General features: G+C 31.6%; 2 protein-coding genes across 2 annotated transcripts in view; both read right to left on the reverse strand.

The window, feature by feature from the left end:
- Window positions 1–2,117: 2,117 nt before the first annotated feature.
- LOC132714073 (uncharacterized) overlaps window positions 2,118–26,131 on the reverse strand; it is a 54,198-nt gene continuing 30,184 nt past the window's right edge. The window contains exons 3-4 of the mRNA XM_060696806.1: window positions 17,115–17,225; window positions 2,118–2,299 (exon numbers count right to left, since the gene is read on the reverse strand). Coding sequence (XP_060552789.1) covers window positions 2,118–2,299; window positions 17,115–17,225 — 293 coding nt within the window. The remainder of the gene's footprint in view (window positions 2,300–17,114; window positions 17,226–26,131) is intronic.
- Window positions 2,907–11,072, reverse strand: LOC132714067 (uncharacterized). Its single transcript, XM_060696801.1, has 3 exons — window positions 10,819–11,072; window positions 4,436–4,963; window positions 2,907–3,025 (listed from the first exon to the last, which is right to left on the reverse strand). The coding sequence occupies exons 1-3, from the start codon at window positions 10,883–10,885 to the stop codon at window positions 2,907–2,909; spliced, it is 714 nt and encodes a 237-aa protein (XP_060552784.1). The 5' UTR covers window positions 10,886–11,072.

The raw sequence follows: 26,131 nt of genomic DNA on the forward strand, positions 1-26,131 counted from the left end.
AATTTAGTATGACATTTTGATATCCTTTCTTGAAATTTATAAGATTTTCGTTGGGCCGTTATTTCGCAGCAGCGCTTTTAATTCATGGCTTTAAAGTGGCGTATGACACCAAGGAATGGCATTAAGTTGCGTGTGATTATCAAATTTTGTGTTGTACTGAAACCTTTTAACCAGTAAATTACTGAAACAAGTAGCTAAAAATTCAGAAACATCAATAGCTTGTTTAACCTGTGGTTATATTAATGTTAACAAGAGGCAAATGCATTCGGAGATTGGTGACATAACACAAATTGCCAACCAACAAAACTATTAGGGGGGTTTGGGTTCGGGCTGTAAGACTAAACATATTTGAAAATAGTCGTAATACATGCTCTTAAGATTGGATTTCAAAGACATTCTTTTACGGGCGGCACGATTTACCACATGCTATCACACACTTCTTTTTTTCAACTTAAACCTTTTACATGTACAATGTTAACTTAAAAACTTAAACTATATTCAACACTAAGATAATTTTCTTTTAAATTTACACTACTTTTAACATATAGAAAAATATTATATAGCGAACGAAAACTATTGGGTGACTCGGCACTTTTTACTATAAAATACGACCCATACGATGTATTCATTACTTTTCCTTACGCTACGATTTTCTACACAATTACTACGCGTATACAATTTGTTGACCATAATATACAAGTACTATTTTTAATATTTCACATATTTGTCAAATGAAACGGCGAGAAACAAATGAATTGAACATTTATTCATAAGAATGTATATGTGTAGACTACTTTCTCTAAAATATGAAATAAATATATCTGACAAAAACAATCAAACAAAATAGATCAAAAGATTTATAACAAATATCTAACTAACAAACTGTAACTTTATAATGAACTACGACTTCTGATTAATATTGTACTTTATGACACAAAGAACATATGCATCTGAAATAAAAACACATCTAAATGTCGAAATATGTGAGTTAACGGAAGTAGCACACATTCCATAAAAACGCCGTGTTTAAAAACGCCAGCACTTTTTGTTAGAATTTTTGTGTCCAGTAGAATTACAGTATTTCAAATGAATCTTGATACTTAAATGTTGTAAATCGGCTTCAATTAATCAGTCTTATAAATCTACAATCCTATTAAAAAAGTACTTTTAAACACGAAGTGCTGTGCCGTTCTCGTTCTTGACCAATTTGATTTTGTAAATGCTTACTAATTAACTTTAACCTATACTTGATGCTCTTTGTTATTTAGAAAAAACTTTCTCTTCAAAAACAGAAGATAAATTTATAACAAAGGTGAGTATTTAAATAAAATTGAGCAAGGTTTTGTAATTTTGAACTCTATTACACAAAGAACACTGCTTCCTAAAGAATAACACGGAAAAATGTAGTTACTTGCGAGTAAGTGTGAGTTAGAAAATTCTTTCGGAAGCAATACCAATCTTCAGGGCAACATGCACTGCAATGTTGTATTCTTTTGAAACTTAAACACGCAACATCATTTTTCAGAGAAAAAGATGAAGGTATTTACTTCAAACGTAATACATGTTACGGAAACTTAATTGGAGGTCACTTTACAAGGCCCATAAAACTGGCATGGAATAACTTACCGAATTAGGGTACTTTGTGAACTTTGTGAAACATAAGCTTTCAAAACACATGTCATTGTGACCATATGACAGCATTCGAACCATCCCCATTTTTTGCCAGTCGCATCAAGTGCTTTTCAACACTTTGTTTTCTTACCAATTGTAATATTCTACGCTTCTGTTGTGACTCGAAACACGATTATATCCAGTGTCCTATCCCATACCGTATTTATTTCATACAACTCAATAGTGTCAAAATTTCTGTTCCTTATAATACCCTTTCAGTCAATCAAACTTCAAGATAACGCTTTATTAAATTATGTGATAAAATAGTAAGCGCAACTATAAAATAAATTATGATTGTAGTTCAAATTTAAATTCTAATATTCGGTAATGTATATTTATGAAAGCATAGTACTTAACAAAAAGGAATTCAATAAGTTCAGTGAATAAAATTTGCATTGAACATATTAAGCTGTGTTTGTTACATGTGTAAATTTGTATAATATCATTTATTCTTTTTTTTTATCACATTCGTTTTTCAAAATAACTCCGATATGAATGCATAGAAAAACCAGTGAAATAGTTACAAAAGTGAGAATTACATAACTTCGTGTGGAGAAACTATGAAGAATACCACAATCACTATCTGTGGATTCAGGCTGTTTTCCATTTCTTGTCTGTATTCCATAATCTGAAATAAAAAACGGAAAATAAAATGAATCACTAGAGGTTTTAATTTACCGTGCTTATGGATGCCAGTATTCGAACCTCGGTTTCTAGCAATGGCGGACAAACAACTCAACAAAAGTAATGGAATTTAAGGCAAGAGATAATTTTTAATCACCAGCACACGTGTACATAAGAAAGTCGTTATGAAACTTACAATGTGACAATTTCGTATTATGGTATGGTTCAAAGTCAAAATAATGTGTATTGCTTGTAGAAATATAACGGAAGGAAAACAACATCAATAAGTAATAAACCTCATTAATTGCAGTGAATATATCGCGCAATCTAGAATCAAAAGATTGAGAAAAAGAAACTTAAGAATTTCAACAAACGATTGTTTAAATATGCTCTCTATTTTAGTTCTTATTTAATTACTCGTGGCGAGAATTATAATAAACTTTGAGCTTCCAGTTCAATCAACTAGATAATGATTTTTGTATACATTTTGTTTTGATGTGTAATAGTGTAACTTGATAAAATAAATATGTTAAAACCAAATTACAACAGTATTAGATCTACATATACCAAAAAGAATTTAATTCGAAGTAGAACGAAACAAAATTAATGTTTTACATACACGGACATTCATCCTTGCAGAATTCGGAGGGAATACTAGTACATATATACGAACATCTGTAACACCGAAACCCATTCCAATACATGTCTGTGTCACACATCAGTAATGAATCTGTAAGTAAACATCATTTATAAACATTTTTTGTCAATTTAAATGTAAGACAAAAAATAAAAAATGAATAAAACGAAACAATTAAACAAATAACTATCAAAGTATTGTAAGCAGTACTGAAGACCCATAAACAAGAAGTATGTCAGCAGCATTATGAAGGGCCATGGCCATTCAGTTAAGGCATTGTGGAAAACATGAATGAACCTTTAAGTTCTTACGTAAATGCTCATAGTTTTTCTGTCTCCCTACCTAATAAGGAGGAAATTATGTTTATACAACAATCAAATTATCAAACTTCCTCAGGATGAATATGTATAACAATGTTTCAGCTTTGGTGTGTTTTGAGTGTTTTGTTGGAAAAGTACCAAGCACTTTAAAAGTGATCTCAACAGTGTTAATGGACTAACTGAGAGACAGACAGATCAGGCAGATGGACTGACAGACAGGAGGCAGAACTTTAAACCTCCCAAGTAGTCATTAGTATATGACATTTTAAAGTTCAGAAAGGAGATATCCCTTGAAATAAAGATGCTAGACTTATAAGACACATGGTCTGAGAGATAGCAAAGAACACGTATTTGAAGTCTAAACTAGATAGCATGTATGGTAACAAAGAAGACAAGTACGAAAATACGTGTAACAATTTTTAAATAAAATCCAAAATATAGTTCAAAATGGGGGTATATCAGGAAAGTCAGGGACTTGACTAAAGTTCGAAGTAAATCACTATAGAAAGATGGGTGTTGTAGACAAAAAAGTAAAATTAAGGAGGATATAATTCTGAAAATATTGACGCTATACATACACACATTTTTACATAACTATGATGTGGGAGTCTGAAGGGGATAACTCTGATAATATTGATGCTAGAGTTGTGAACCTTGTCACATATGACGCGACTGATGTTAAGAAAACTACATTTGAAGTTTGATATATATCATTTTAAAGAAAAATAGAAAGAAGAAGGAGTAATAAAAATTGTTTCATGATCATTCTTAGCTCAAGGGAAGATAGTCCTGGAAAAATCAGTTCTATAGTTATAAACCTTGTTACATTGATAAGAAACATATACTTGAAGTTTAAAGTAAATATTAAATAGCTTAACAAATAAAGAAATTATTATAAATAATTTACTGCACAAAAACTTTGTCAGTTATCTGGACATGGTTGTCGTCGCTGGGTTAGTAGGACAGATCTCCATATACTCCGTATCTTAATCTTATGGACATTGATAATCTGTATTGTTTTTGACACAAGTATCAATAAATGTAGCAAGAGATGAACATTAATGTCGCGCCATTTAACTTGTTTCTTGAATTGTTTAATTTTTCAATTGCAGCTTTTAAATGTTTTACAAAGTCTGAGTGCTAAACTAAATAATTGTTCGCCTTATTTTCAAAGCAATATTACCTCTACAAAGGATATCTAAGAAAGGTCCTAAGGGGCCATGTACATCGTCGTTGAGATTTTTCAAATGTTTCTTGCTTGTTGAAAGTCTTTTCCAAACAGCTGGCGAATCTGTATCCCCAGCAAACGCCACAAACGTTTTCTGTTTTTTTAGCATCTTAATAACTTCTTCCTCTATTTCAGAACATTCATTTACGACAAAGAAATATTCTACAGCCATATTCGTATTTAAAATATCAAAAACGTCATTTCTAATTATTTCAACTGATATTGAATTATTTCTAAATGGTGCAGGATCATTTATTCCTGCTATTTTTTCTACCCATGAATCATTCAAATGATCTTTGTCAAAATGAAGGAATGAAGTTGTGTCTGAGCCTAATATTTTCAAATAGATTTTTGAGTTATCAGGCATTTCGTTGATAAGTTTAACGATAAAGACTCTCTGGTAATAGAAGAAGCGATATCCGTCTGTATATGTATCCCATATGATTACTGCTTTGAAGGGTATGCAGTTTTCAGACTGTATACCTGAAATGATGTCAATCGGTAATTAGAGGACTATTCAATAACTTTATTTAGATAGATAGATTGATATTTATTCAGGTTAAAACACACATATACATAATACAAACACTTAAGCATTTTATATAAAACTGATGACACAATTGTAATAAAATATTTCGGAAGTTTGTCAAACATAAATATCACAGACGGCTCATTAAATAATAAAATATAATAACTAAAAACAAAATCTAAAACCCTCTCTTTCCTATGACTAGATATCAATTTACGTTTAATAAAATGTGACGACGAAAGTGGAAGCATGTATAGAGTAGTGTGTAATAACCTCGGGTTGCCCATGAAAGCCCGAAGGCTTATTTCCAATGGGGTCCTTGGATATATACTAACTATAATATACAATATTAAAAAAAAAAAAAAAAAAAAAACATTGAAAAATACAAAACTTTGGAAACTGGAAGATGTCATTTACGTAAAATATCAAACTTTAGTATTTCCATTAACTTTGCTAAATGGAAAACAATAAAAATGAGATCAATATCTAGTCATACTAGTGAATTTAATTATGATTTTCTAACTGTTCTAGTTAAATTGCCTTCACTGAGCTTTTGAAATCTCCTATCTTACTAATTTTTTTGATGCATGTAGGCACGGAATTCCAATCATTAATTGCTTTTTGAAAAAAAGTTACATTATCTTTCCCATAACTTCTTGGGACCCTAAAATTATACTGATTCGCCCGAGTTGAATAAGAATGAATGTCTTTAACAGGTATAAAAGTTTCTTTCATATATGAAGGGCACTGATTATTAACAATTTTAAAAACATGATTAAGACGTAATTGCTTATTTCTGTTTTCTACATTTAGTAAAGACATATTAGCATGAATAACATTATCGACACTATCTCTAGGTCCCATACTGTGTATAAATCTAACAATTTTATTTTGACAAATTTGAAGCTTATTTTTTAAACACTTGTTCAGACTCGGGTACCATGAAGAACATGCATAATCAATGTGACATTGTATTAATGCTGAGCATAAATATTTTCTAGTCCTAAAATCTAAAACATTTGCTTGCCTATACAAAAAAAATAAGACGTGAATTCACCTTTGTAAGAATACTATTAACAATAGATTCACCTGACAAAGAATCATCAAATATTTAAACCTAGATATTGACAGATTTTGTGGATTCAATAGTAGTCCATTACAAACAATTTTAAACTCTATAACTTGTTTTAGTTTACGTTTGGAACCAAACATAAGACATTCAGTCTTTCCTAGATGAAGTGACAATTTTGTTATCTACAAGCCAAGATGAACAAGACTCTAGTGTTTGTCCAAGTTTTTGAGAAAAAATACTTGGATTTTTGTGGGCAAAAAGAATTGCAATGTCATCGGCATACAGAATAAGTTTACATTCTTGATCTATACTAATTCTCATGTCATTCACATAGCACAAAAATAAAAGAGGATCCAGGATGCTGCCCTGGGGAACCCCACATGTAACAGGCATATAATCTGATAAAAAAATTTCAACACTTACAGTTTGTTTTCTACCTTTAAGATAAGACATAAACCAGTCAGTGTTAGAGATACCCATCAATTTCAGTTTTCCACATAAAATATCATGGTCAACAGTATCAAATGCTTTTTGTAGATCTAACATTATCATGCCTGTGTATAAACCTTTGGAATTATTGTTTCTGATATGATCCATAAGATGGATAAGACAAGTGTCAGTGGAATAGGAATTTCTAAAACCTGACTGTAATTCATACAATAAACCATTATCAACTAAAAACTTTTCAAGTTGAGAATACACTGATTTTTCTAAAAATGTTGATACAATGCTTAAAATGCTTACAGGTCTATAATTTCCTACTTCATGATTACTGTTCTTTTTATATAAAGGTTTTACCCTAGCTACTTTCATGTCATCAGGGACATTATTTTCTAAAATTGACATATTTATGATAAAAGTAATTGGTATTTTCAAAAAGGAAGCTGCATCTTTTAAAAATCTAGCAGGAATTTCATCTAAACCAGTACTTTTTGATGAGTTTAAATTCATAAGCTCTTTATATACAAATGTCTCAGATACATGTTTTAAGTACATTTTATTATTCTTAGTATTTCTATCATTATGAAAATCTAACAAAGCTTTTGAGTCAATGTCAAACCTTTTGCTAGCACAAGGTAACTTATCCACAAGCTTAGAAGCAACAGTAGTAAAAAAGTCATTAAAATGATAAGCAATTTTTAAAGGATTATGACAATTTTCACTATCAATTTTTAAAACAATATTTTCATACCCTGTAGTTTTGGATTTATACCCCAATTGTTTTAAATGTTTCCATAGGCCTTTTGGGTTATTTCTATTTTCAGCAATTTGATCAGTAAAATAAGAAGACTTAGCATGTTTTATTTCTCTTTGAACAACATTTCTAAATTTACAATAACAAGAAAAATCTTCACGGCAACCATATTTTCTAAACTTGTATAAATAATGATCTCTTGTTTTGATATGGTCTAAAATCTCTGATGACATCCAAGGTTCAGTTCTCGGTTTTAATCTAATTTCTTTAACAGGAGCAATGGCATTCAACACTGCCATAGAAATATATTTAAAAGCTACCCATGAACTGTTTACATTATCAGAATAAAACATTTTCTCCAGTCCGCTTGGCCTAGTTTTTCAATAATCAAATTTTTACTATAATTTTTACACATCTAACTTTAGAGAAATAATGTTTTGAGAATCTTTGTTTAATGATTTTCCTTGCACAAAAAGTAAAAACTTATAACACCATATTGACTTAGCCTTTCTTTTGAATTGGTAATTATATGATCAATTATACTTTTGTTTAATAAAGTAATTCTAGTGGCTTCAGAAATGATCTGTTGTAGATCAAAAAATTTCAAAATGCTAGTGTATGATTTAAAAATTTAACTATACTTTAGATAAAAACAAATGTTAAAATCTCCAAGAATGTAACATTCACAATCTGATCTAAGACTATATCAAACATTTTCAAAGTGTTCAATAAAATTGGATTGTTTTGGAGGTCTATATATGGTACCTACAAGTATTGGTTTGGTGTTTGGTAAAAGAATTTCAATAAAAATAATTTCATCATTAAAAACATTTAAGTCAGGTCTAGCAGTAAAAGCAATATCATTCCTCACATAGCAACACACTCCTCCTCCATGTCTGTCTCTATCATATCTTATAACTGTAAAATTGTCAATATTAATTTCTGAGTCTGTAACAGACTTGTCAAGCCAGGTTTCAGATATACCAATAACAGCTGCTTTAGTTTTTAATGCAATTATTCTCTAAGTTCAGAAATTTTAGGCAAAAGAGATCTAACATTTAGGTGTAAAAAATGAAGTCCTTTTTTGAAGCACTGGAAGTGATCATCTGGTATAGTTGATGGTACAGTAGTTGAAGTAGTTGGTAGTGAAGTGCTGTCAAATGAAGATGATGCATCATGGTCCCGGAAATCTGTAAAATCTGATGATGAAATGTGTCTTTGAAAAAGTCTTGATAATCACAAAAAGGCCTAAGAGGTGCGATATACTGATAATCTCAATCAGTCAATCTTTTGAAATTAAAAGTCAATTTAGCTCAACTTGACTATGAAAATATTAGCATAATGTCACTTTAAGGTACAACACTTTGAACTAAGTATGCATGTTCAAAGTGCGCAATTTCAAAAGGGTAGGAATAAATCCGTATATCAGTTTTTGCAAAGTTATTCCCTTTTCAACTTACATTTTTGCCGCGGTTAACCTTTATGCTCAGATCCATTTTCTTAGAAAGTACCAAAAAAATACTCACTTCAAACTTAGTATACATTTTTGCTGTAAAAAAGACACCATTTCGGAAGGGAAGAAAACCTATTTGTTTTAAAAAAAGTTCAGATTGAGAATTTATGTTCTTATTTAGAATTAGAATGAATTTATATAGGTCCTGAAACCTTACAATTCATTAATATTTCTATTTTTGCTATTTATGTCACCTTTTTAGATCTGCATTATGAAAAATGCCATTGCCTCTGTAATGTTGTCGTTGACAACGCCGTTCCTATTACAATTGCGGTTGCATTTGCCTTTGCCATACTAAAACTTTAACCTTTAAGGTCAAGATCATTCATGAGTCCTAATTGTATTTGTGCTCAAGTATGAAGACAATTCATTCATTATAAACAAAGTAATAGCCAATGATTGCACAATCAAGTATACTCTCCTGCGCATCGGTCGAATGTTCCACTATCGCTCACTTCTTACTACTCTCCTGCGCATCGGTCGAATGTTCCACTATCGCTCACTTCTCACGTCTGAAGTAACGGGAGTGTATTCAGTAAGCTGCGAAGGGAGCGTAAATCAAGTAAAATTCAAAATTTGACTTTTTTTCAAGATCAAGGTCAGTGATAAGTGAAGGTCAAAATCAATTTTGTCTACTTGGAGATTTGACCTTTCGATTGATTTTGTCCAAGTATGAAAACAATCAATTCATGAATAACACAGTTATAAATAATGATAACAAAAATCGAGCAAAATTCGATTATTTGATCTTGAAGGTCAATGTCATTTATGAGTAAATGTCAAGCTACGTCTTGATTACTTGGATCAATTAAGAAATAAAAACCGTGAAATTTCTGGATGGCAACGGGAACGACAACCATACTAGAACGCTCGTAGTTTTTTTGCGATAAAGGTTGAGCTAAAAAGATTGAATTTAACTTGACCTTAATTTTTTTTTTATCCTTTCAGATCCAACAGTTGATTTTCCCAACAATTGGCCATATCTATGTAACGGATTTAATTAAAACTTGTGCAAAAGAACACTTATAAATAGACTTACATATTTAGTAATACAACATAGTGTCAAACACACATTCACTTTGACGAAAAACAGGGCCTGAAATAGCTGTGCATATGGGACAAAATGGCTACCAAGTCGTGATCAATATTTATAACGCATGTCCCTTTTAGAGTAAGATTTTAAATGCATGTCAAAAAGGCAAATAGTTATTTTGATCGCCATTTTTCTTATATTATTTATACATTTTTTTTATTTATTGACTTTTTACAAGGTATCTCTTCGAACTAGAAATATTTGTTGACACTCAAGGTGAAGTAGATCTGCTAAGCACTTTATTTTTGTAAAATCATTCTTCTTTTTTATATGATGCACTATAACACGATATGTGAAAGTAAGTCAATCACATGATAAGTTTTCAACTTTTTAAACAATTATATAAAATTCAAAAGCTTTTTGGGGCATTGTGATAATGTTAAGTATCTGTCGGTGGTACATTTTGTGAAAACTTTATTTCGAGTCCGTTTAGAGAAATATATTTTTCATACGCATTTCATGTATTGGGTACACTAGAACCTGCGACGGGAAGAATATCTCGACAAAGACTGCATTAAAGTCCGAAACAAAAATGGGTAAATAAAAAGGAAAGTCAGGAGGGTAGAATCACCTTTCGATTTTCTTTTAAAAGACTTTGACTTTTATATGAATGTTTAAACTTACCATGCCATTAATATATTTTCTATTTCACAAATTGAGTAAAGTGTTGAATTTGATCAGCGGAAATTCAGATTTTTTACTGATGCTCAAATTTGAAATTCATATGGGGATCACCCATCCACCCCAACCCCCTTTCCCCTCCGCCGTGAAAAACATCATGATTGAAATATGTTTGGCAATCAAAATCAATTTAAAAGTGTCGAATATAATTCTGCCAACTTAAATGATAGCCATCATATTCAGTATAACTATAAACCAATATAATTGTTTATTCTGTATTTATTCTTCCTCAGTTACAAAGGTATTAATACTTACCACTATTTTCACTGTTTACTTGATCCACCATAATGAAAAGCCATGTTATCATTAAGTTTAGTTTCATTTTTATTTTATCTTATAAAATCCTCTGAATAATCACAAATACTTTTTCTATTTCTTGATAATTAAGCATTTAATAGATAACCGTATTTTTTATTTATTGTGTACGTTCTGTTAAAAAAAACCGGAACAGATCATGCAAATGAACTATCTGTACGGCAGATTGCTATATATTCCTGAATTGATTAAAGTATACGGCGCAACTACTTACTGACAGATTAAAACAAAGTTTTAAGTATTTGACTATTTTCAACCTACCCGCCCCCAGGCGGGTAAACAATTCTACACTTAACCAATCTTCTATATTGTGTATTATTATGTATCAGTATGATCAAGAATTCTTAAATATATCGATATTCTCAATCAATGAGGCATGTTTTATAGCGAATATGACTGACAACTATAGAATATATTTTTCTACCTTTTCAGTAACATGTCAAATCCATTTGCATATTTTCGTACAAAGCGTACAAATAATTTTTGAGACGTGTATGCTCTATTATTTAATTACCTTGAAGTATAAAATAACAATGTGTTAAATAAAGTTTTTTTCATTAAATGTGTTGTCCTGATTTTTTGCATCATTAGTTTAAAAAATACATGTATTTATTTTTCAATATTTACAAGTCAGCATATGCAAATTATTAAATACTAAACATAACGAAATTCAATCTGGCTTAAATTCAGATCTACTGAAGTTATTTCTTGCATGTTAATCTGATTGCCACCGTATTTGTTTCGCCTTCACTGTGGTTCGGATTTTCTTAACCATGCAATCAAACCGTCCTTTACAGATAGGCATCAGACAAAGAATCAAACTATCTTTGTCACAAATTGTTGATTTTTGCTAGAAAAAAAGTTTGAAGTAATTTGAAACAAATAAAGAGGAAATAATACCGGTTGACTCATTATTGTTTGCCACTGCACCTAATTTTTACAACACCATGTTCCTGTACCTATTCAAAACAATATTGCAGCTCACAAAAATTAAAGTTAGTTTTTAAATGATATAAATAGTACACGTCAACCAAAATGGGATATAAGCCGTGTTGACCAACATATAGATTCTTTATTGTATAAAACAGGTCTTTTAAATGATATTATTACAAATATAATCTCGTCAAGTATCAACGTTGATGGTATCGTCGGTTTGACAGTGCATTTAAAATTTATGATGTAAACATATTTATGAATACACAGAACAAAAGACTATAGATCTAATCCTTGATTTACGTGCGATTGTAGAACCGCTAAGTCTGAAATATATCCTGCATAAAAGCGTATCGGTGTCAGAAAACACATGATCTTTTGTTTGATTATAAATAGAAGACGTTAATTAGTACAGAGAGGTCTGAGTTACATGATGCGGCGAAACAAAATCCAAAGAGATTTTGGGACCCGATTCGTAAATACAGAAAAAAAATGTAAAGAAGATATGAACTTGACTGCAAATGATATCTATGAACATTTTAAAAGTTTGTTTCCAAATGATATCGTTTATTCTGACCCAAATACAGAACAAATTGTTCATCGTGAAATTTTAATATTGTTGTAAAGAACTGATTGTGACTTTAGTATTGATGGGATATATAATACTTTAGGAAATTTTAAACGGAAAAAAAGTGCAGGTGAGGATCTGTTACTTCCTTAAACATTTATTGATGCAAGACATATATTAGCACCGATATTATGTAGATTGTTTAACTTTTTATATAGTAGAGGTGCTTATCACGTATCATGGACAAAGGCATTATAGCTCCTGTTCCAAAGAAAGGTGATATATGCAATAAAAAACAAGAATAAAGATCAACATGGTAAAGGCAACGTTCACAGGACGCAGCCCCTCGACATACTCGAGTAGGGCACGCAGAATGCACCAAACAAAAACTGGAGTAAACATAAGGGCGGCGAAAGGAGAGGGACATATAATGTGTGAAGTAATATAAACAAAAACGGGCACATATTGGAATTAAAGGAATAAGGGCTGTAAGAGGGAAAAGGGAGGGGGTAAAAATGGGAGGGGTGTGAGAAAATACCTACTGTAAACGACAATCCAACAAGGCAGACATCACAAAACATGTAAACATAAAAATCAAGTAACAAAACAGACTTGAAGGAACACAGAGGTGTACCTACCGCCTTGGAACAATTATAGGGGAATAATGTTAACAAGCATCTTTTCAAAAATATCCACATTTTAATTTGCCGATAAAAATAACTTATCAACAGATAACAAGGTCAATTCTAATATAATATGATTTTGGGCTTCGGGTGTTAAAAACCTACTACACGAACTAGGTTTTAACAATTTATGGAATAATATGTCTGTCACTAGAGCACGAATATAAAAAGTTGTTGAAATATTATATGTCCAATATTATCAAGTGTTTAATATTACGTTAGATAGTATGCCTACATTAAGTACATGTAAGTACATGTAAGAAAACATTTATATTTCAGGAAAAATATTTATCTTGTATTGTTTCAGGAAAAATATTTATCTTGTATTGTTTATGTTAGTCATCGTATTTTTCTATCAAGAATCAGCATATAAATTAGCAATTGAGGAAGGTAAATTTCGAAATAAAGAACGATCTAATAGAAAATGAGTGTATTGTTATATGAAGGTAGTAGAAGACAAATACCACTTTGTATTGGTCGGTCCCTTTTATAGACGTGAAAAAATGTCTTCCAAATTATTATTGTCATTGGCCATCTCTGAAAAGGTTTAAATGATTACTCGTATTGACTTCAAATCAAACCTGTATTCTGTGTAATCTAGCAAGATTAATCTATTTAGAAAATAAGAAACGTACCGGATAGATATACTTTATTCAGAAACATGTGTTATTTGCATTTCTGAGTACATACATTATTGTACATTTGCATGTATGTGTATTTTACAATGTAGCCATGTGAAACTAATTGATCTCCTGCATTGGCCATTTTAAAAATGGAAACCTTATCTGGCACTCAATTCAATGCAAAATCATAATATCATTACCACCATATACCAGTACAGTATTTATTTATCGACCGATAATTTAGGTCAGTATATCGAATCAATAATGTGTCGTGTTCTTGTTCTTGGGCTTTTCCCGTCATTGATTTTTGTTATAACATTTGTGCCAGATATATTTTGATATAATAATGGTATTACTATTACACACATGATGTCGATGTTTTAATGCTCATGCTCTTGTCATGTTTTATGTAACCGCCGCAATATGTATATAATGAAAATCAATGACCCCCGGGGCAGGGCCAATTTTGACCCGAGGGCCATTATTTGAACAATCTTGGTAGAGGTCAACTTTACATTGTTTCATGCCAAATATCTAACCTGTAGCCTTTACAAATTCAGAGAAGTAGATTTTTTTTAGGTTTTACAATATACATATAAGGAAAAACCTATGACCCCCCAGGGCGGGGCCGATTTTAATTCTAGGAACAAAATTTGAACAACTTTGGTTTTGGACCTATAGATGATACCATAGACCAAATATCAAAGCTCTAGGCCATTTACTTTCAGACCAGAAGATTTTTCAAGTTTTCACTATATGTATATAATGAAAATCAATGACCCCCGAGGGCGGGGCCAATTTTGACCCGAGGGCCATTATTTGAACAATCTTGGTAGAGGTCTACCACACAATGTTTCATGCCAAATATCTTACCTGTAGCCTTTGCCAATTCAGAGAAGAAGATTTTTTTATGTTTTACTATATACATATTAGGAAAACCTATGACCCCCCGGGCTGGGGCCAATTTTGACACTAGGGACAAAATTTGTACAACTTTGGTATTGGACCTTCAGATGATACCATAGACCAAATATCAAAGCTCTAAGCCATTTACTTTCAGACCAGAAGATTTTTCAAGTTTTCACTATATGTATGTCATGAAAATCAATGACCCCCCGGGGCGGGGCCAATTTTGACCCTATGGCCATTATTTGAACAATCTTGATAGAGGTCTACTACACAATGTTTCATGCCAAATATCTAATCTGTAGCCTTTGCCAAATCGGAGAAGAAGATTTTTTTAGATTTTACTATATACATATAAGAAAAAACCTATGACCCCCCGGGGCGGGGCCAATTTGACACTAGGGACAAAATTTGAACAACTTTGGTAGAGGACCCATAGATGATACCATATACCAAAAATCAAAGCTCTGGCCCATGTACTTTAAGACAAGAAGATTTTTTAATTTTGTGTTTTTTGAAATCCTTTTCTGGCCCTATGACCTACATATGCAACAGACCGGAATCATTTGAACAACTTTGAAAGGGGACCACCCAAGGATCATTTCTGTAAAGTTTGGTTGATGTGCAGTCATTGGTTTAAGAGGAGATGTTGTCAATGTTCAAAAGTTGACGACGCACGACGCACGACGCACGCCGCACGACGACGGACACAGGGCCATCACAATAGCTCACCCTGAGCATTGCTCAGGTTAGCTAAAACGTATCGCTTCCAAATTGTGAAAGCTCGCCGGTGATTGGCTGTTTGAAAGGTCATGAGAAGGTGACAACCTTTTGGTGGTCGTCAGATCCTAATGCGTAGGGTTAATTAAGAGCTGATTTAATTAGATTGAGCGGAATTCTGGCGGATAGCAGCTTTAAAGATTTAGGGTAGCTTTTAATTAAAACAAGTACTTAACATTTATTCATTTGTTTGATGAAAATGATATCTGCGTTAATGTTCTGTAATTTGATGCATAGTAATTTATTGATAAAACTGACTTGAAGGCGGTTGAATTCATTTTTGTTCTCGTGCCAAACACTATGTGACAAAAATACGCACGCATATTAAGAACATTAGTGAAGTTGATATTTTGCCAAATTTAGTGTTTTCAGTTTATAAACATGTCAAAGAAGTTACATATAGACATTTGTTAATAATGTTAACAGTACAGAAACACTTATAACATTTTTGCATGATTTTAGAGTAAATTGACAGAAAGATTTTAAACAAAAAAAACACTGGAGGTCAGCAGACTCGTTATCGAGTAAATAATCAAACTTGTAAACAAATTTACCTTTCTTCTATATTTTCGCCTTTATGCACATTTTTTTTCGAAGTTAACGTTTTGCAAGTACATTTTAGAAAAAAAAGTCGAAATGTCAAGTCAATTTAGGGGGTCTAAGTGTCTTAGGGGTCAAAGTGTCATGGGTCGAGATGTCATAGGGGTCGAGATGTCAAGGGGTCGAGGTGTCAAGGGTTCGAGATGTCACAGACTCGTTGATTAACGGAGGATCCTCAATTTCCACCCTTTGCCAGTGCAGATATTTGGACGTAGAACAAAGATTAGAATGACAGTATTCATAATCAAAAGAATCAAGGCAATAACTAAGATGATAATAACGGTAAAGTTACTGTTGTCACAGCCATTCGATTCAGATATGTGTTTCTCTGTGTTAGGCGTTACGTAATCTGAAAAAAGGTAATGAAATTTCAACTTATACTTGAAGAAATTTATTAAAAAAATCGAGTTGTTTATTTCTACTCTATGTAACATTATATATAAGCTTGTTTCTTTTTGAAAATCGAATAATGCGAGTGTTGTATTATTGTAGACTACTTTAAGTACTAAAATGAAAGATCAGTATATATCGTTCATATAAAACATTTGTTTTAATACATACTGTTGTTACAAACTTTCGATTCAGATATGTTCTTATCAGTATTCGGCGTTGTGTAATCTGGAAAAAGGTGTATTTTGTACATTTAACTTATAATAATTAAACAAATTGAGGTAAAATATATAAAAGCACTGATTGGAGATGACGCCATATTTAGGGATATAAAGTTCCAGTGTTCTTGATATTCATTATTGATATAAACATTACAATTTCAAGTTTCTTTCAATAAGAACTACAAAAAACTGTAATGCAAAATAAAGCGTGTAATTGTATCAATGCATTGTCAATGTTAACTAGACAGTTAAATTCATTTTCGCCTCAAACCCTATAACTCATAAAATGGCATTAATTCCGTAATTACATTACGTGTAAAAAACATAAAAAATATGTTCGCACGTAATTTAGCAGTTGAATCAAAGGAAAATTATAAATGTCAACTGCGGGGTAAAAAGATGTGCAAATGGCTACTTACATATATTTTTAAGGGACTTATGAAAATGTGATTTCAATAAAACTATGAGTTAACGATCATTTGCTGGCCTACAATTTTTAAAAATGAAGAAATAAAATCAATATTTTACATACAGGGGCATTCTTTCTGGCAGAATTCGGAGGGAATACTAGTACATATATACGAACATCTGTAGCATCGAAACCCATTCCAATACATGTCGGTGTCACACATCAGTAATGAATCTGTAAGATCACAAGTTAGATGAACGTATCATTAAGAAGAAATTTTGAAAATAAGAAAATAAAACTAAATGGCAAGATGTATAAAATAATATATAAGAATGTATAAAATGATTTGGCGAGTATTTTAGTAACCTGTCTTAACTATCTGATAACCAAAATAAATGTGCATGTAATTTCAATTTCTTCTATCTGCTAAAAATTCAAATAATTTAGCACTTAATTTTAAGTGTCTATTTTTCTAACAGCTAAACATAATTGTAACATCTTTCTAACTGATAATAAAATGATTGTGCATTTAGTTTCTGTGACATTACTTCTAACTGCTGCACTGTAGTTATAATTTGAGTGACCTTTCTTTTAACAACTCAAAAAGAAGTGCATGCAATTTTAGTAACATTTTAACTGCTAAACAAAACGTTTCTGCATGTCATTTTATTGACGTTTAATTTATCTCATAATGATTTAGCATGAAAAAATAGAGCATTACCTTAAGCTTCTTCAAATAAAATCACACGTATTATATCTAAGTTGTATTTCTTTAATCTGCAAAGTAAAATGAACTTGACTGTAACTTTCAAATCATCTTACCTCTACAAAAAATTTTAATGAAATGTCCAATCTCACCACTACTATAGTTCTTTATCAAATGTTCCTTGCTTGTTGAAAGTCTTGCCCAAACAGCTGGTGGATCTGTATCCCCAGCAAACACCACAAACGTTTTCTTTCTTTTTAGCGCTTTTACATTTTGTTCCTCCATCTCAGAACATTCATCTACGACAATGAAGTATTCTTCAGCCAAATTTGTATTTGAAATATTAGAAACTTCATTTTTGATGTTTTCAAATAAATCGGATACATTTTTATATTGTCCTGGTTTATCAAATGCCGCTAATTTTATTACCCAAGTATCATTCGAACGATCTTTTTTAAAATGAAGGATTGTACCTTTGCCAATCACTTTCAAAAGTATTATTGAGTTATCCGGAATTTCCTTGATTAAGTCTGCAATAAAGTATTTCTGTTGATAGAAGAAATCGGACTTGTGTGCCTGTGTTTCCCATATGATAACTGCCTTGTAAGGTTTGCACACTTCTGGCTGTACGCCTGAAATGATATTCAAATATGAGAAAAACCGAGTATTGTTATCAATATTCAATATGGTTTCAGTAAAAGGAAATTTGATAAATAGTGTACATGTTTTAACGTAATGACCGAAGACTTACTAAGCGTCGTGTTTTAAGACGTTAATTATATTATAATTATGAAAAGAATAGTTACTTAGTAGGCATGTATGCTTTTACGTATCATGACGTCATAATAATAAAACATCTTAAACATAAAATACGTAAAACATTACAAATGGATAAAGGAGATGTGTTTGTTTTTATGTAAGATGAAATTTTATTTCATCGCGTGAGTTTAAAAAACAGTATTCACACGGATGGCGTACCCACGAGTGAGAATATGTTTTTTTGAACTTCACGAGATGAAATTAAATAACATCTTACACACAAAAGAATCGTTTTATCTTATGTTTAAATACAAGTTTAAATGAAATTTCCTCGATATCACCTTGAATTCCAAATTGTTTTCCCCACTTGTACTCCTCAATGAATTCTTGAGCAAGAACGTATTCCAAAAATCACCATTAAGTGATGATGAAATTATCTATTTTATACCTAAAACGAATGATCGCTTGTTTTAATAGTTAAAACAAACAATTCTAGAAGAAAACAAAGTTACAGCATGCCGAGATTATTTATGTTATTATTCGCGGACGTTTTTATTAGTCTTTCATATGAAATTTCACGAGAGGAACAAATAAAATGAGATTGATTCAGAGGGATTTCATTGGATTTGTTAATTCTACATACATTTTCAAGAGAAAAAACTTATTTGAGGATTGTTAAAGCAGCACGCCTCCAGAGGAACATTTTAAAAATGTTTTATAAAGTATATAACTATTGTGAAGTGAAAAAAGAAAGAAAATATCTTTAACATGGCAAACAGCACTTACAATCCATTTTAATGACCAAAAAGGAGGTCAAAATATGATAAAATAGCCCTTACTGCGTTAGAAACGCAATAGAACTAAGGTCGACAAATACTGCAAAATCTGTCATAAATCGCATATAATATGGAAATTATTACTTTTATCTTGAATCATTTTACATTTTATTTAAATCTCAATACTTTTGTTCCAAAATCTGGAAACAAAGTGATCCATCGGAAGCATCAGTCACAACAAAATTCCATGAAAAAAGCAGACTCGGTTTGATTGAGCCTGTACATGAGGAATAATGTATAAGTGCAACATCCCTAACGCCCCCAGCACCGGCTTGAGCGGTTCTCAATTCTCAACAGTTAATAGTGCTGGCAAGTTTGGTTTTAATAAAATACTTTGCATCTGGAGGCATGCAGCTTTAAAGACAATAAATAATTGTTGATAACTGATTAAACATTCGAGAAGCCGCTTGGAATTTGGAAAACATGGAATTTTGAAAGGCTTTCTTTACGAACGCTGAGTTGTTATTGTTGTTGTTTTCCTTCTGTCTGGTGAATGTAATTGCTTTTACACATTGAATTACAGTAATTGCTCGTAGGATACTTAAATATGCCAAAATGTCATCGAAAGCAGTTTTGCATGTGGAAGGAAGTGCATTTTTCAGACTGTTGAAATGAAATATAAAAAAGATTAGAGATTGGTAAACTGAATGAATTGAAGTAAGTTCTTTTCTTTTTTTACAGTGTTTATTTTTTTTATCCCTTTCAGCTTTGGTTTGTTCTAAAAAGCTTCACTCCGACAATGTCGGAATTGTTAGCAAAAATAAAATTGAGGTAACACTTGGGGGAAATCTTTAAAAAGTAGTTCCTTTAATGAATGGTGTGAAATTATATTTTGTTAATTTTCACTGTGAAATTATCATATACAATTTTCACGGGTAAATTAGTAATTCACTGAAAACTATAAAATAAGTTATAACTTTGGTCATTTCACAAAGCTGTATGAAATTGAAATGTCAGTTTTATGCTTATTTAAACGAAAAGTACACATTCTGATTATATGCTTAAACAGTCAATTAAAATTAAAAAAGGATGTTTATTTTAGTAATCTTGAGCTTTTCTAAAAACAAAACAAAAGTGTTTACAAACCTTTCTGAATTAGCAAATTTTCAATTTATTATGGTCTACACATTGAAACGATCATATAAATGCTAACCTCTAAAGAAACACAGAGACTGCATTACTTTTAAATATATTTATCTGACAGATAACAAAATCACAAAATGACATAGAATAGCAAAGTCCCACCTGTACTTCAGTACTTGATTTTGAAATCAAATGGTTTTTGTCGTACATTTTAGTAGATTTTAAACAATTTATAATCTTTTGTAATTGGGATACGAGTTAACACTTTTTAATTTAGCTCTTGCACTAATAAATTTAGATTTGTTTGACAAGTACCTTAACTCCGGTAAAACATGTGAATGAATAATAATGTGCTTATTAAGGTTTTTATCTCCTACGTACTAGAAATGATGTCCTATGTAGAAATTACAAAGTCCTACTTACGAGTAATAAAACTCATAATTAGGCTTTTTTCTCTCCTACTTAGGATTAATCCTTTTCATAGAACATAAACAAAATGGCACCAGGACGCTAAAAAAATGTTATATAGATATTGTCTTATCTTGTTTAGTAACTTAACATAGTTTCAACTGGTAGGGCCTTTATGTTATGCCAACATATAACCATAATCTTTTGAAAATAAATTAATCTATTTTTTTGCGTATTATTTAGTGACTTCGATATTTTCTATTATTTATTTTTTTGTATTCGTAAATAAACTTTACATTATATGTTGTAAATTCGTCGCAAAGTCATGTTTATGCCTTTAAAGTATTGATTCTATTCATGGCGGCATGGCCTAGTGGATATATTAACACATCGCGCTATCTAAGGATTGCTCATACTCTGTTAGGGACAAGCCATTGTTTCCTTGGGCAAGAAAGTTTACATTCATTTCTTAGTCCTGTTTGGTTCCAGAAACGGATTCAAGACTGTTTCAATAAGCATATATTCCTACACAATTTAAACTTAATTTGTAAAAACTATTGAATCTTAACAGCATTTATCAGCCTTAAATATCATTCCAATTGAATTCGCTTATTTTAAATGATCTTACACACACAGGTAGAAAAGATATTTACCTTTATCTCCATTTACAGCTGTGATCAAAAACAGTAACATCATCATCCAAAACATCCTAGACAAATTTCCTAACCACGATACAGATACTCTTACAATATAAAATTTTCGTACCAATGATTTTGCTTAAATACGACTTATTTTAGGATATAAGTCATTCAATATATATTTTCTTGCAACACTGCAAAGAAGCATATAATATAAAATATATCAGCAGAAGTATATTACATTGTTTTTTATTATACACGTGTGTTTATCTATGACAAAATGTAAAAGCTAGTGTATTGATGTGTAGATAATATTTCTGTTGTATAGTAGCAAGAAAACGCACAGATGTTTCACATTTTAATACTATATAGATATACAGCCTATACAAATCAACTACCAAATTCAAACCCCCCAGACTGGGTTTTTAGATAACAGCTTTCACATAAATTGTTATGAAATAAGTATTTGTATCATAGTTAGGGAACATTTCTGTTGAAAACGTGACAGAGTTAAATCGTATACATATACATGCACAGTGCGTTAATGAAGTGCAGGTATTAGTTACCCGCACTCAAGAGCATGCCCATTGATTGGTTCATTTTGTCAGGGGTTTACATATTGTGACGACAAAGAAAGGGCAAGCGATGGAAATATCATATTCAGATGCCCGTTCATTGGTTACTTTTTTGTTGGGTTTTATAATTATTGTGGTATCAGGGAACGTGTTTTTATGTTTGACTATGATACAAAAGAGAAAGAACATCAAAACACTCGGCAATCTGATTTATAAATCAGATAGCCTCGTGTTCCGATGCTCTTTCTATTACCGACTCCCAAAAACGTTATCTATTATTTTTGACATTTGTCCATATTGTTTTCCTATATTGTAATATAATATGTCATGTTAAGAGTTCACATTATGAAATGAAAATACATGTACATTGTAAAACTGTGTTCATTATTAATTTACATAACTTATGTCTGACTAATTAACCCGCAATGCAACATTTCAACTGACCCCTACCTCCATCCAAATGAGAATGCCTCAATTTATGTTCCTTCAAAATATACAAGACATCTGTCGATAGAATAAGGTAAATACACCTTTAAAAGTATATAAAAAAAAAATTTTGACATTGGTGACCTTGACCCAAATGACCCCTTACTAAAGGAAAAGGAAGAGGACCTGCCTTGGTATGACTATTATAAACATGAAAGACATTAACTTAAAAATAAAGGCTGTATGAGCAGAAAATTTTAAATTTGTTTTTTACACAAGTTACCTTGACCTAGAAACGCCTAACGCCACAAAAATTAGAGGATCGATAAAGGTCCCACCTACCAAATATGAAAGATATCATTAAATAAATTAAGTAATTAGGTGAAATTTTTTGATAAATCCAACTTGGCGGAATAGGTTAACCATACAAGGCCCTATTTTCAAAGTGATAAAAAGGGAAACAACTGGGAAAATGGATGGCACATTTATATAACTTGGCAATATCATGTACATTGTATTGATAAGAAAGTGTGAAAATTATTAAGCCATTAGTTCAGATAGAACATGAGATATTTCCAACTTACCGGTTTAAGTTAACCATTATTCATTTTCTAAGTGCTGAAAAGGGCCATCACTTGGTGCAAATGGAAGCCATAGTTATGTAACTTGCCCAGATCATAAACCTTGTATGGATTAGTAAATGTGTAAATTATGAAGCCATTGGTACAGGTAGAACTTAAGAAAAATCCAACTTGCCGTTCTAGGTTTACCTCGTACGGACAGATTGACGGACGTTCTTACATTAGTATTCTTGTTGAGTATTTTACTGTGTAAAAAAAGGTACCCAACAATCAAAGAAAATACCCAACAATACATACGGAGTGAGTAGGATTGGTAGTTGTTGGGTATTCAGTACCCAACATATACCCTCTCGGGCGCTCGGACAGACGGACGGACAGTTCAAATACTATATGCCCGGGGGCATAAAAATATCTTTACTTTGTCCCTCAAAATTTATTTTTTCAACAAACAAAAAACATTTAGAAGATGATGATTGTTTCAGCGCATGCACAAATTTAATGGACTATTGGTGCATATTTCTGAAATTTGTAAAATGTTGTTCTGTTTTTGTAAAAAATCTAGAGATTTAAATTAGTTTGCACAAAACTTTGTTGTTTAGGTGTTTGAATAAAATCTGTCAATCCTGACCAATTTTTACACTGGTCACATGAAAATATGCCATTTCCAAGAAATAAGTGATGACGCGGAATTAGTGATGTTGAGTAAAAAAATTTATTTTTTAATTAATCATAAAATTTCTTTATATATCAATAATTTAGAAAATTCTATGAAAGAAATTTTTCACTATCTTTAATTATGTACAGAATTTATATCTTTTTTTATTTCATTTAATTGGTTTTTATATAAGGAAAATCAATGGGAGCAATTTTGACCTTACGGCTTTTATTTGAACAAACTTGGTATACATACATCCCAGTGATTTTTTGGTTGATTTCGACCCCGAAAAAAGGACTCTTCACAATGCCAAAAACACATAAAAAAATCACAAAAATGTGTAAAAAAAATTCATAATTGGCAGGATTGCTTTTCAGTACCAAACAAAATAATGAACTGACAAATGATAATCTTGAGAATTTGATTGATATATTTGAGAGAATAAAAAGAAGAAAGCTGAAACTATTAATATTATTATTAAAATGTATGAATAAAGTGACTACAGGTGATGATTTATTCTTGTTTATTTTTTCGCAATTTGATAGATTATCGCGCTAAAATTTCACAATTTCAGGGGTATGGATTGTTGCGAATTTTTTTTCTAAAAAATCACTGCATCCACTAGAAGATGTTTCATGCCAAATATCTAAGCTCTTAAGCTCTTTCGTTTTTTCACATTTTTCAATTTCATTTTTTGGTTGCCATGTCAACCAGAATTTAGCATGAAATGGAATTTTTAAAGGGCTTCTTGCAAATAACTTTCCTGCTTAGTTGTCATAATATTGGCCCATTCAGGTAAAGGAGGAGTTGTTGTTTTAAGAGTTTAATGCCATTTTTTGAAGGTCACACGCTGGACGCAGTGATCACAAAAGCCCATCTTTGAGCACTTTGTGCTAAGGTGGGCTAAAAATTATCGACTGCACACAAAATAAACTTTATAAAGGACCATGTTAAGCTTAGACCTGTAAGTGTGGCCTTGACCTTGGAGATAAGGGTCTGTGTGTTTGGCATGACACATCGTCTTATTATTGTCAACATTTCAATATGCACATATTTTAAAATTCCTTGATGGATGAGAAAGATATGCACTTGAAACAAAATACACCCTATAACAGACTATGTTAATCTTTGACCTTCAACTGTAGTCCACTGGTTTTGCGCATGACACATCGTGTCATTATTGTGAACATCTGTGCCAAGTATTTTCAAAGTCCTTTGAAAAATGACATAGTTATGGACTTGGCACAAAAATGTGACGAACGGACAGACAGACGTTCTAACACGACAATAATATTGTAGCTATTCTACAAGTGTTGCATCTAGAATTTCAAAATTATGGGAGATTGTCCCTCACTCAACTGAGAAATGTGGGGATTTGAAAACAATGTGGGGGACATACAATTACCTCACAATATGACATACCACTGCGAAAAAGACCCTTATATAAGGGAATAAACGGTCCCGTATTTTCAGCATATACGGGCGTTTACGGGACGTATATGTCTAATATACGGACGAAATATACGAGTCCGTATAGGGAACACCGAGTATACGGGAAGTCCTTATATTGAAAAGGCATGTACGGTATTCCGTATATGCTCCATATACATGTTTGTATATGAACCCGTGCATGTGTAGTATACAGGGAGTGAAAACCTGTATATATATTTTTTCAAGTTTTTTTTTTTGTAAAATAGTGGTATATTGGTCGAATACAAGAAATTCCCGGTATGTATATTTATAGAATACGGGAATGTACGGGATTGTATATTTATAGAATACGGAAATGTACGGGATTGTATATTTCTTGAATACAGGAATGTACGGGATTGTATATTTATAAAATACGGAAATGTACGGGATTGTATATTTAAAGAATACAGGAATGTACGGGATTGTATATTTATAGAATACGGGAATATTTGACCTCGAATATGTTACGAAAACATGCAAGTACGGGCTTTGTATACGTCAGATATACATACAATATACGGAGTCGTATACGTTTAGTATACGGGCCTTTTTTTAAGTCTATATATGCCACATATACATACAAATGCGGACATAGAATATTACAGATATACGGACTGGTATACTCATAGAATAAGGGATTTTCTTAGTTCGTATATGACTAGTATACGAACATATACAGACTTAGTATACTAACTATATACAGGAAGTATACGGAAATGTATTCTTGCAGAAAAACGGATTGTTCAAGCCTGTATATGACTCGTATACTTGGGAAATACGGACCTAGTATACTATAGATATAAAGGAAATATACCGATTTTTTTGTTTGATTTGGGTTTAACGTCACTACGACACAGTATAGGTCATTATGGTCCAGCTTTACTGGTGGAGGAAGACCTCAGGTGCCCATGAATTGACAAATTAAATACTCAGGACTAAAATACTGTCTTCAAACTTCAGATAAAGACTTAGTAAGGCGATAGAAGCAAAAAAAATCAAC

The sequence above is a fragment of the Ruditapes philippinarum genome, unplaced genomic scaffold (assembly GCF_026571515.1).
Source record: "Ruditapes philippinarum isolate M1 unplaced genomic scaffold, ASM2657151v2 ctg1150_1_1_1_1, whole genome shotgun sequence".
In the NCBI taxonomy this organism is placed as follows: Eukaryota; Metazoa; Mollusca; class Bivalvia; order Venerida; family Veneridae; genus Ruditapes; species Ruditapes philippinarum.

Excerpts from the sequence above, each read along its gene's own strand:
- LOC132714067 (XM_060696801.1), bottom strand. The coding sequence starts at position 10,885 with ATGAAACTAAACTTAATGATAACATGGCTTTTCATTATGGTGGATCAA. Across the intron at positions 4,964-10,818 it reads AGTAAACAGTGAAAATAGTG|GTATACAGTCTGAAAACTGC; the intron begins GTAAGTATTAAT and ends ACATCATTTCAG. Across the intron at positions 3,026-4,435 it reads CTTAGATATCCTTTGTAGAG|ATTCATTACTGATGTGTGAC; the intron begins GTAATATTGCTT and ends GTTTACTTACAG.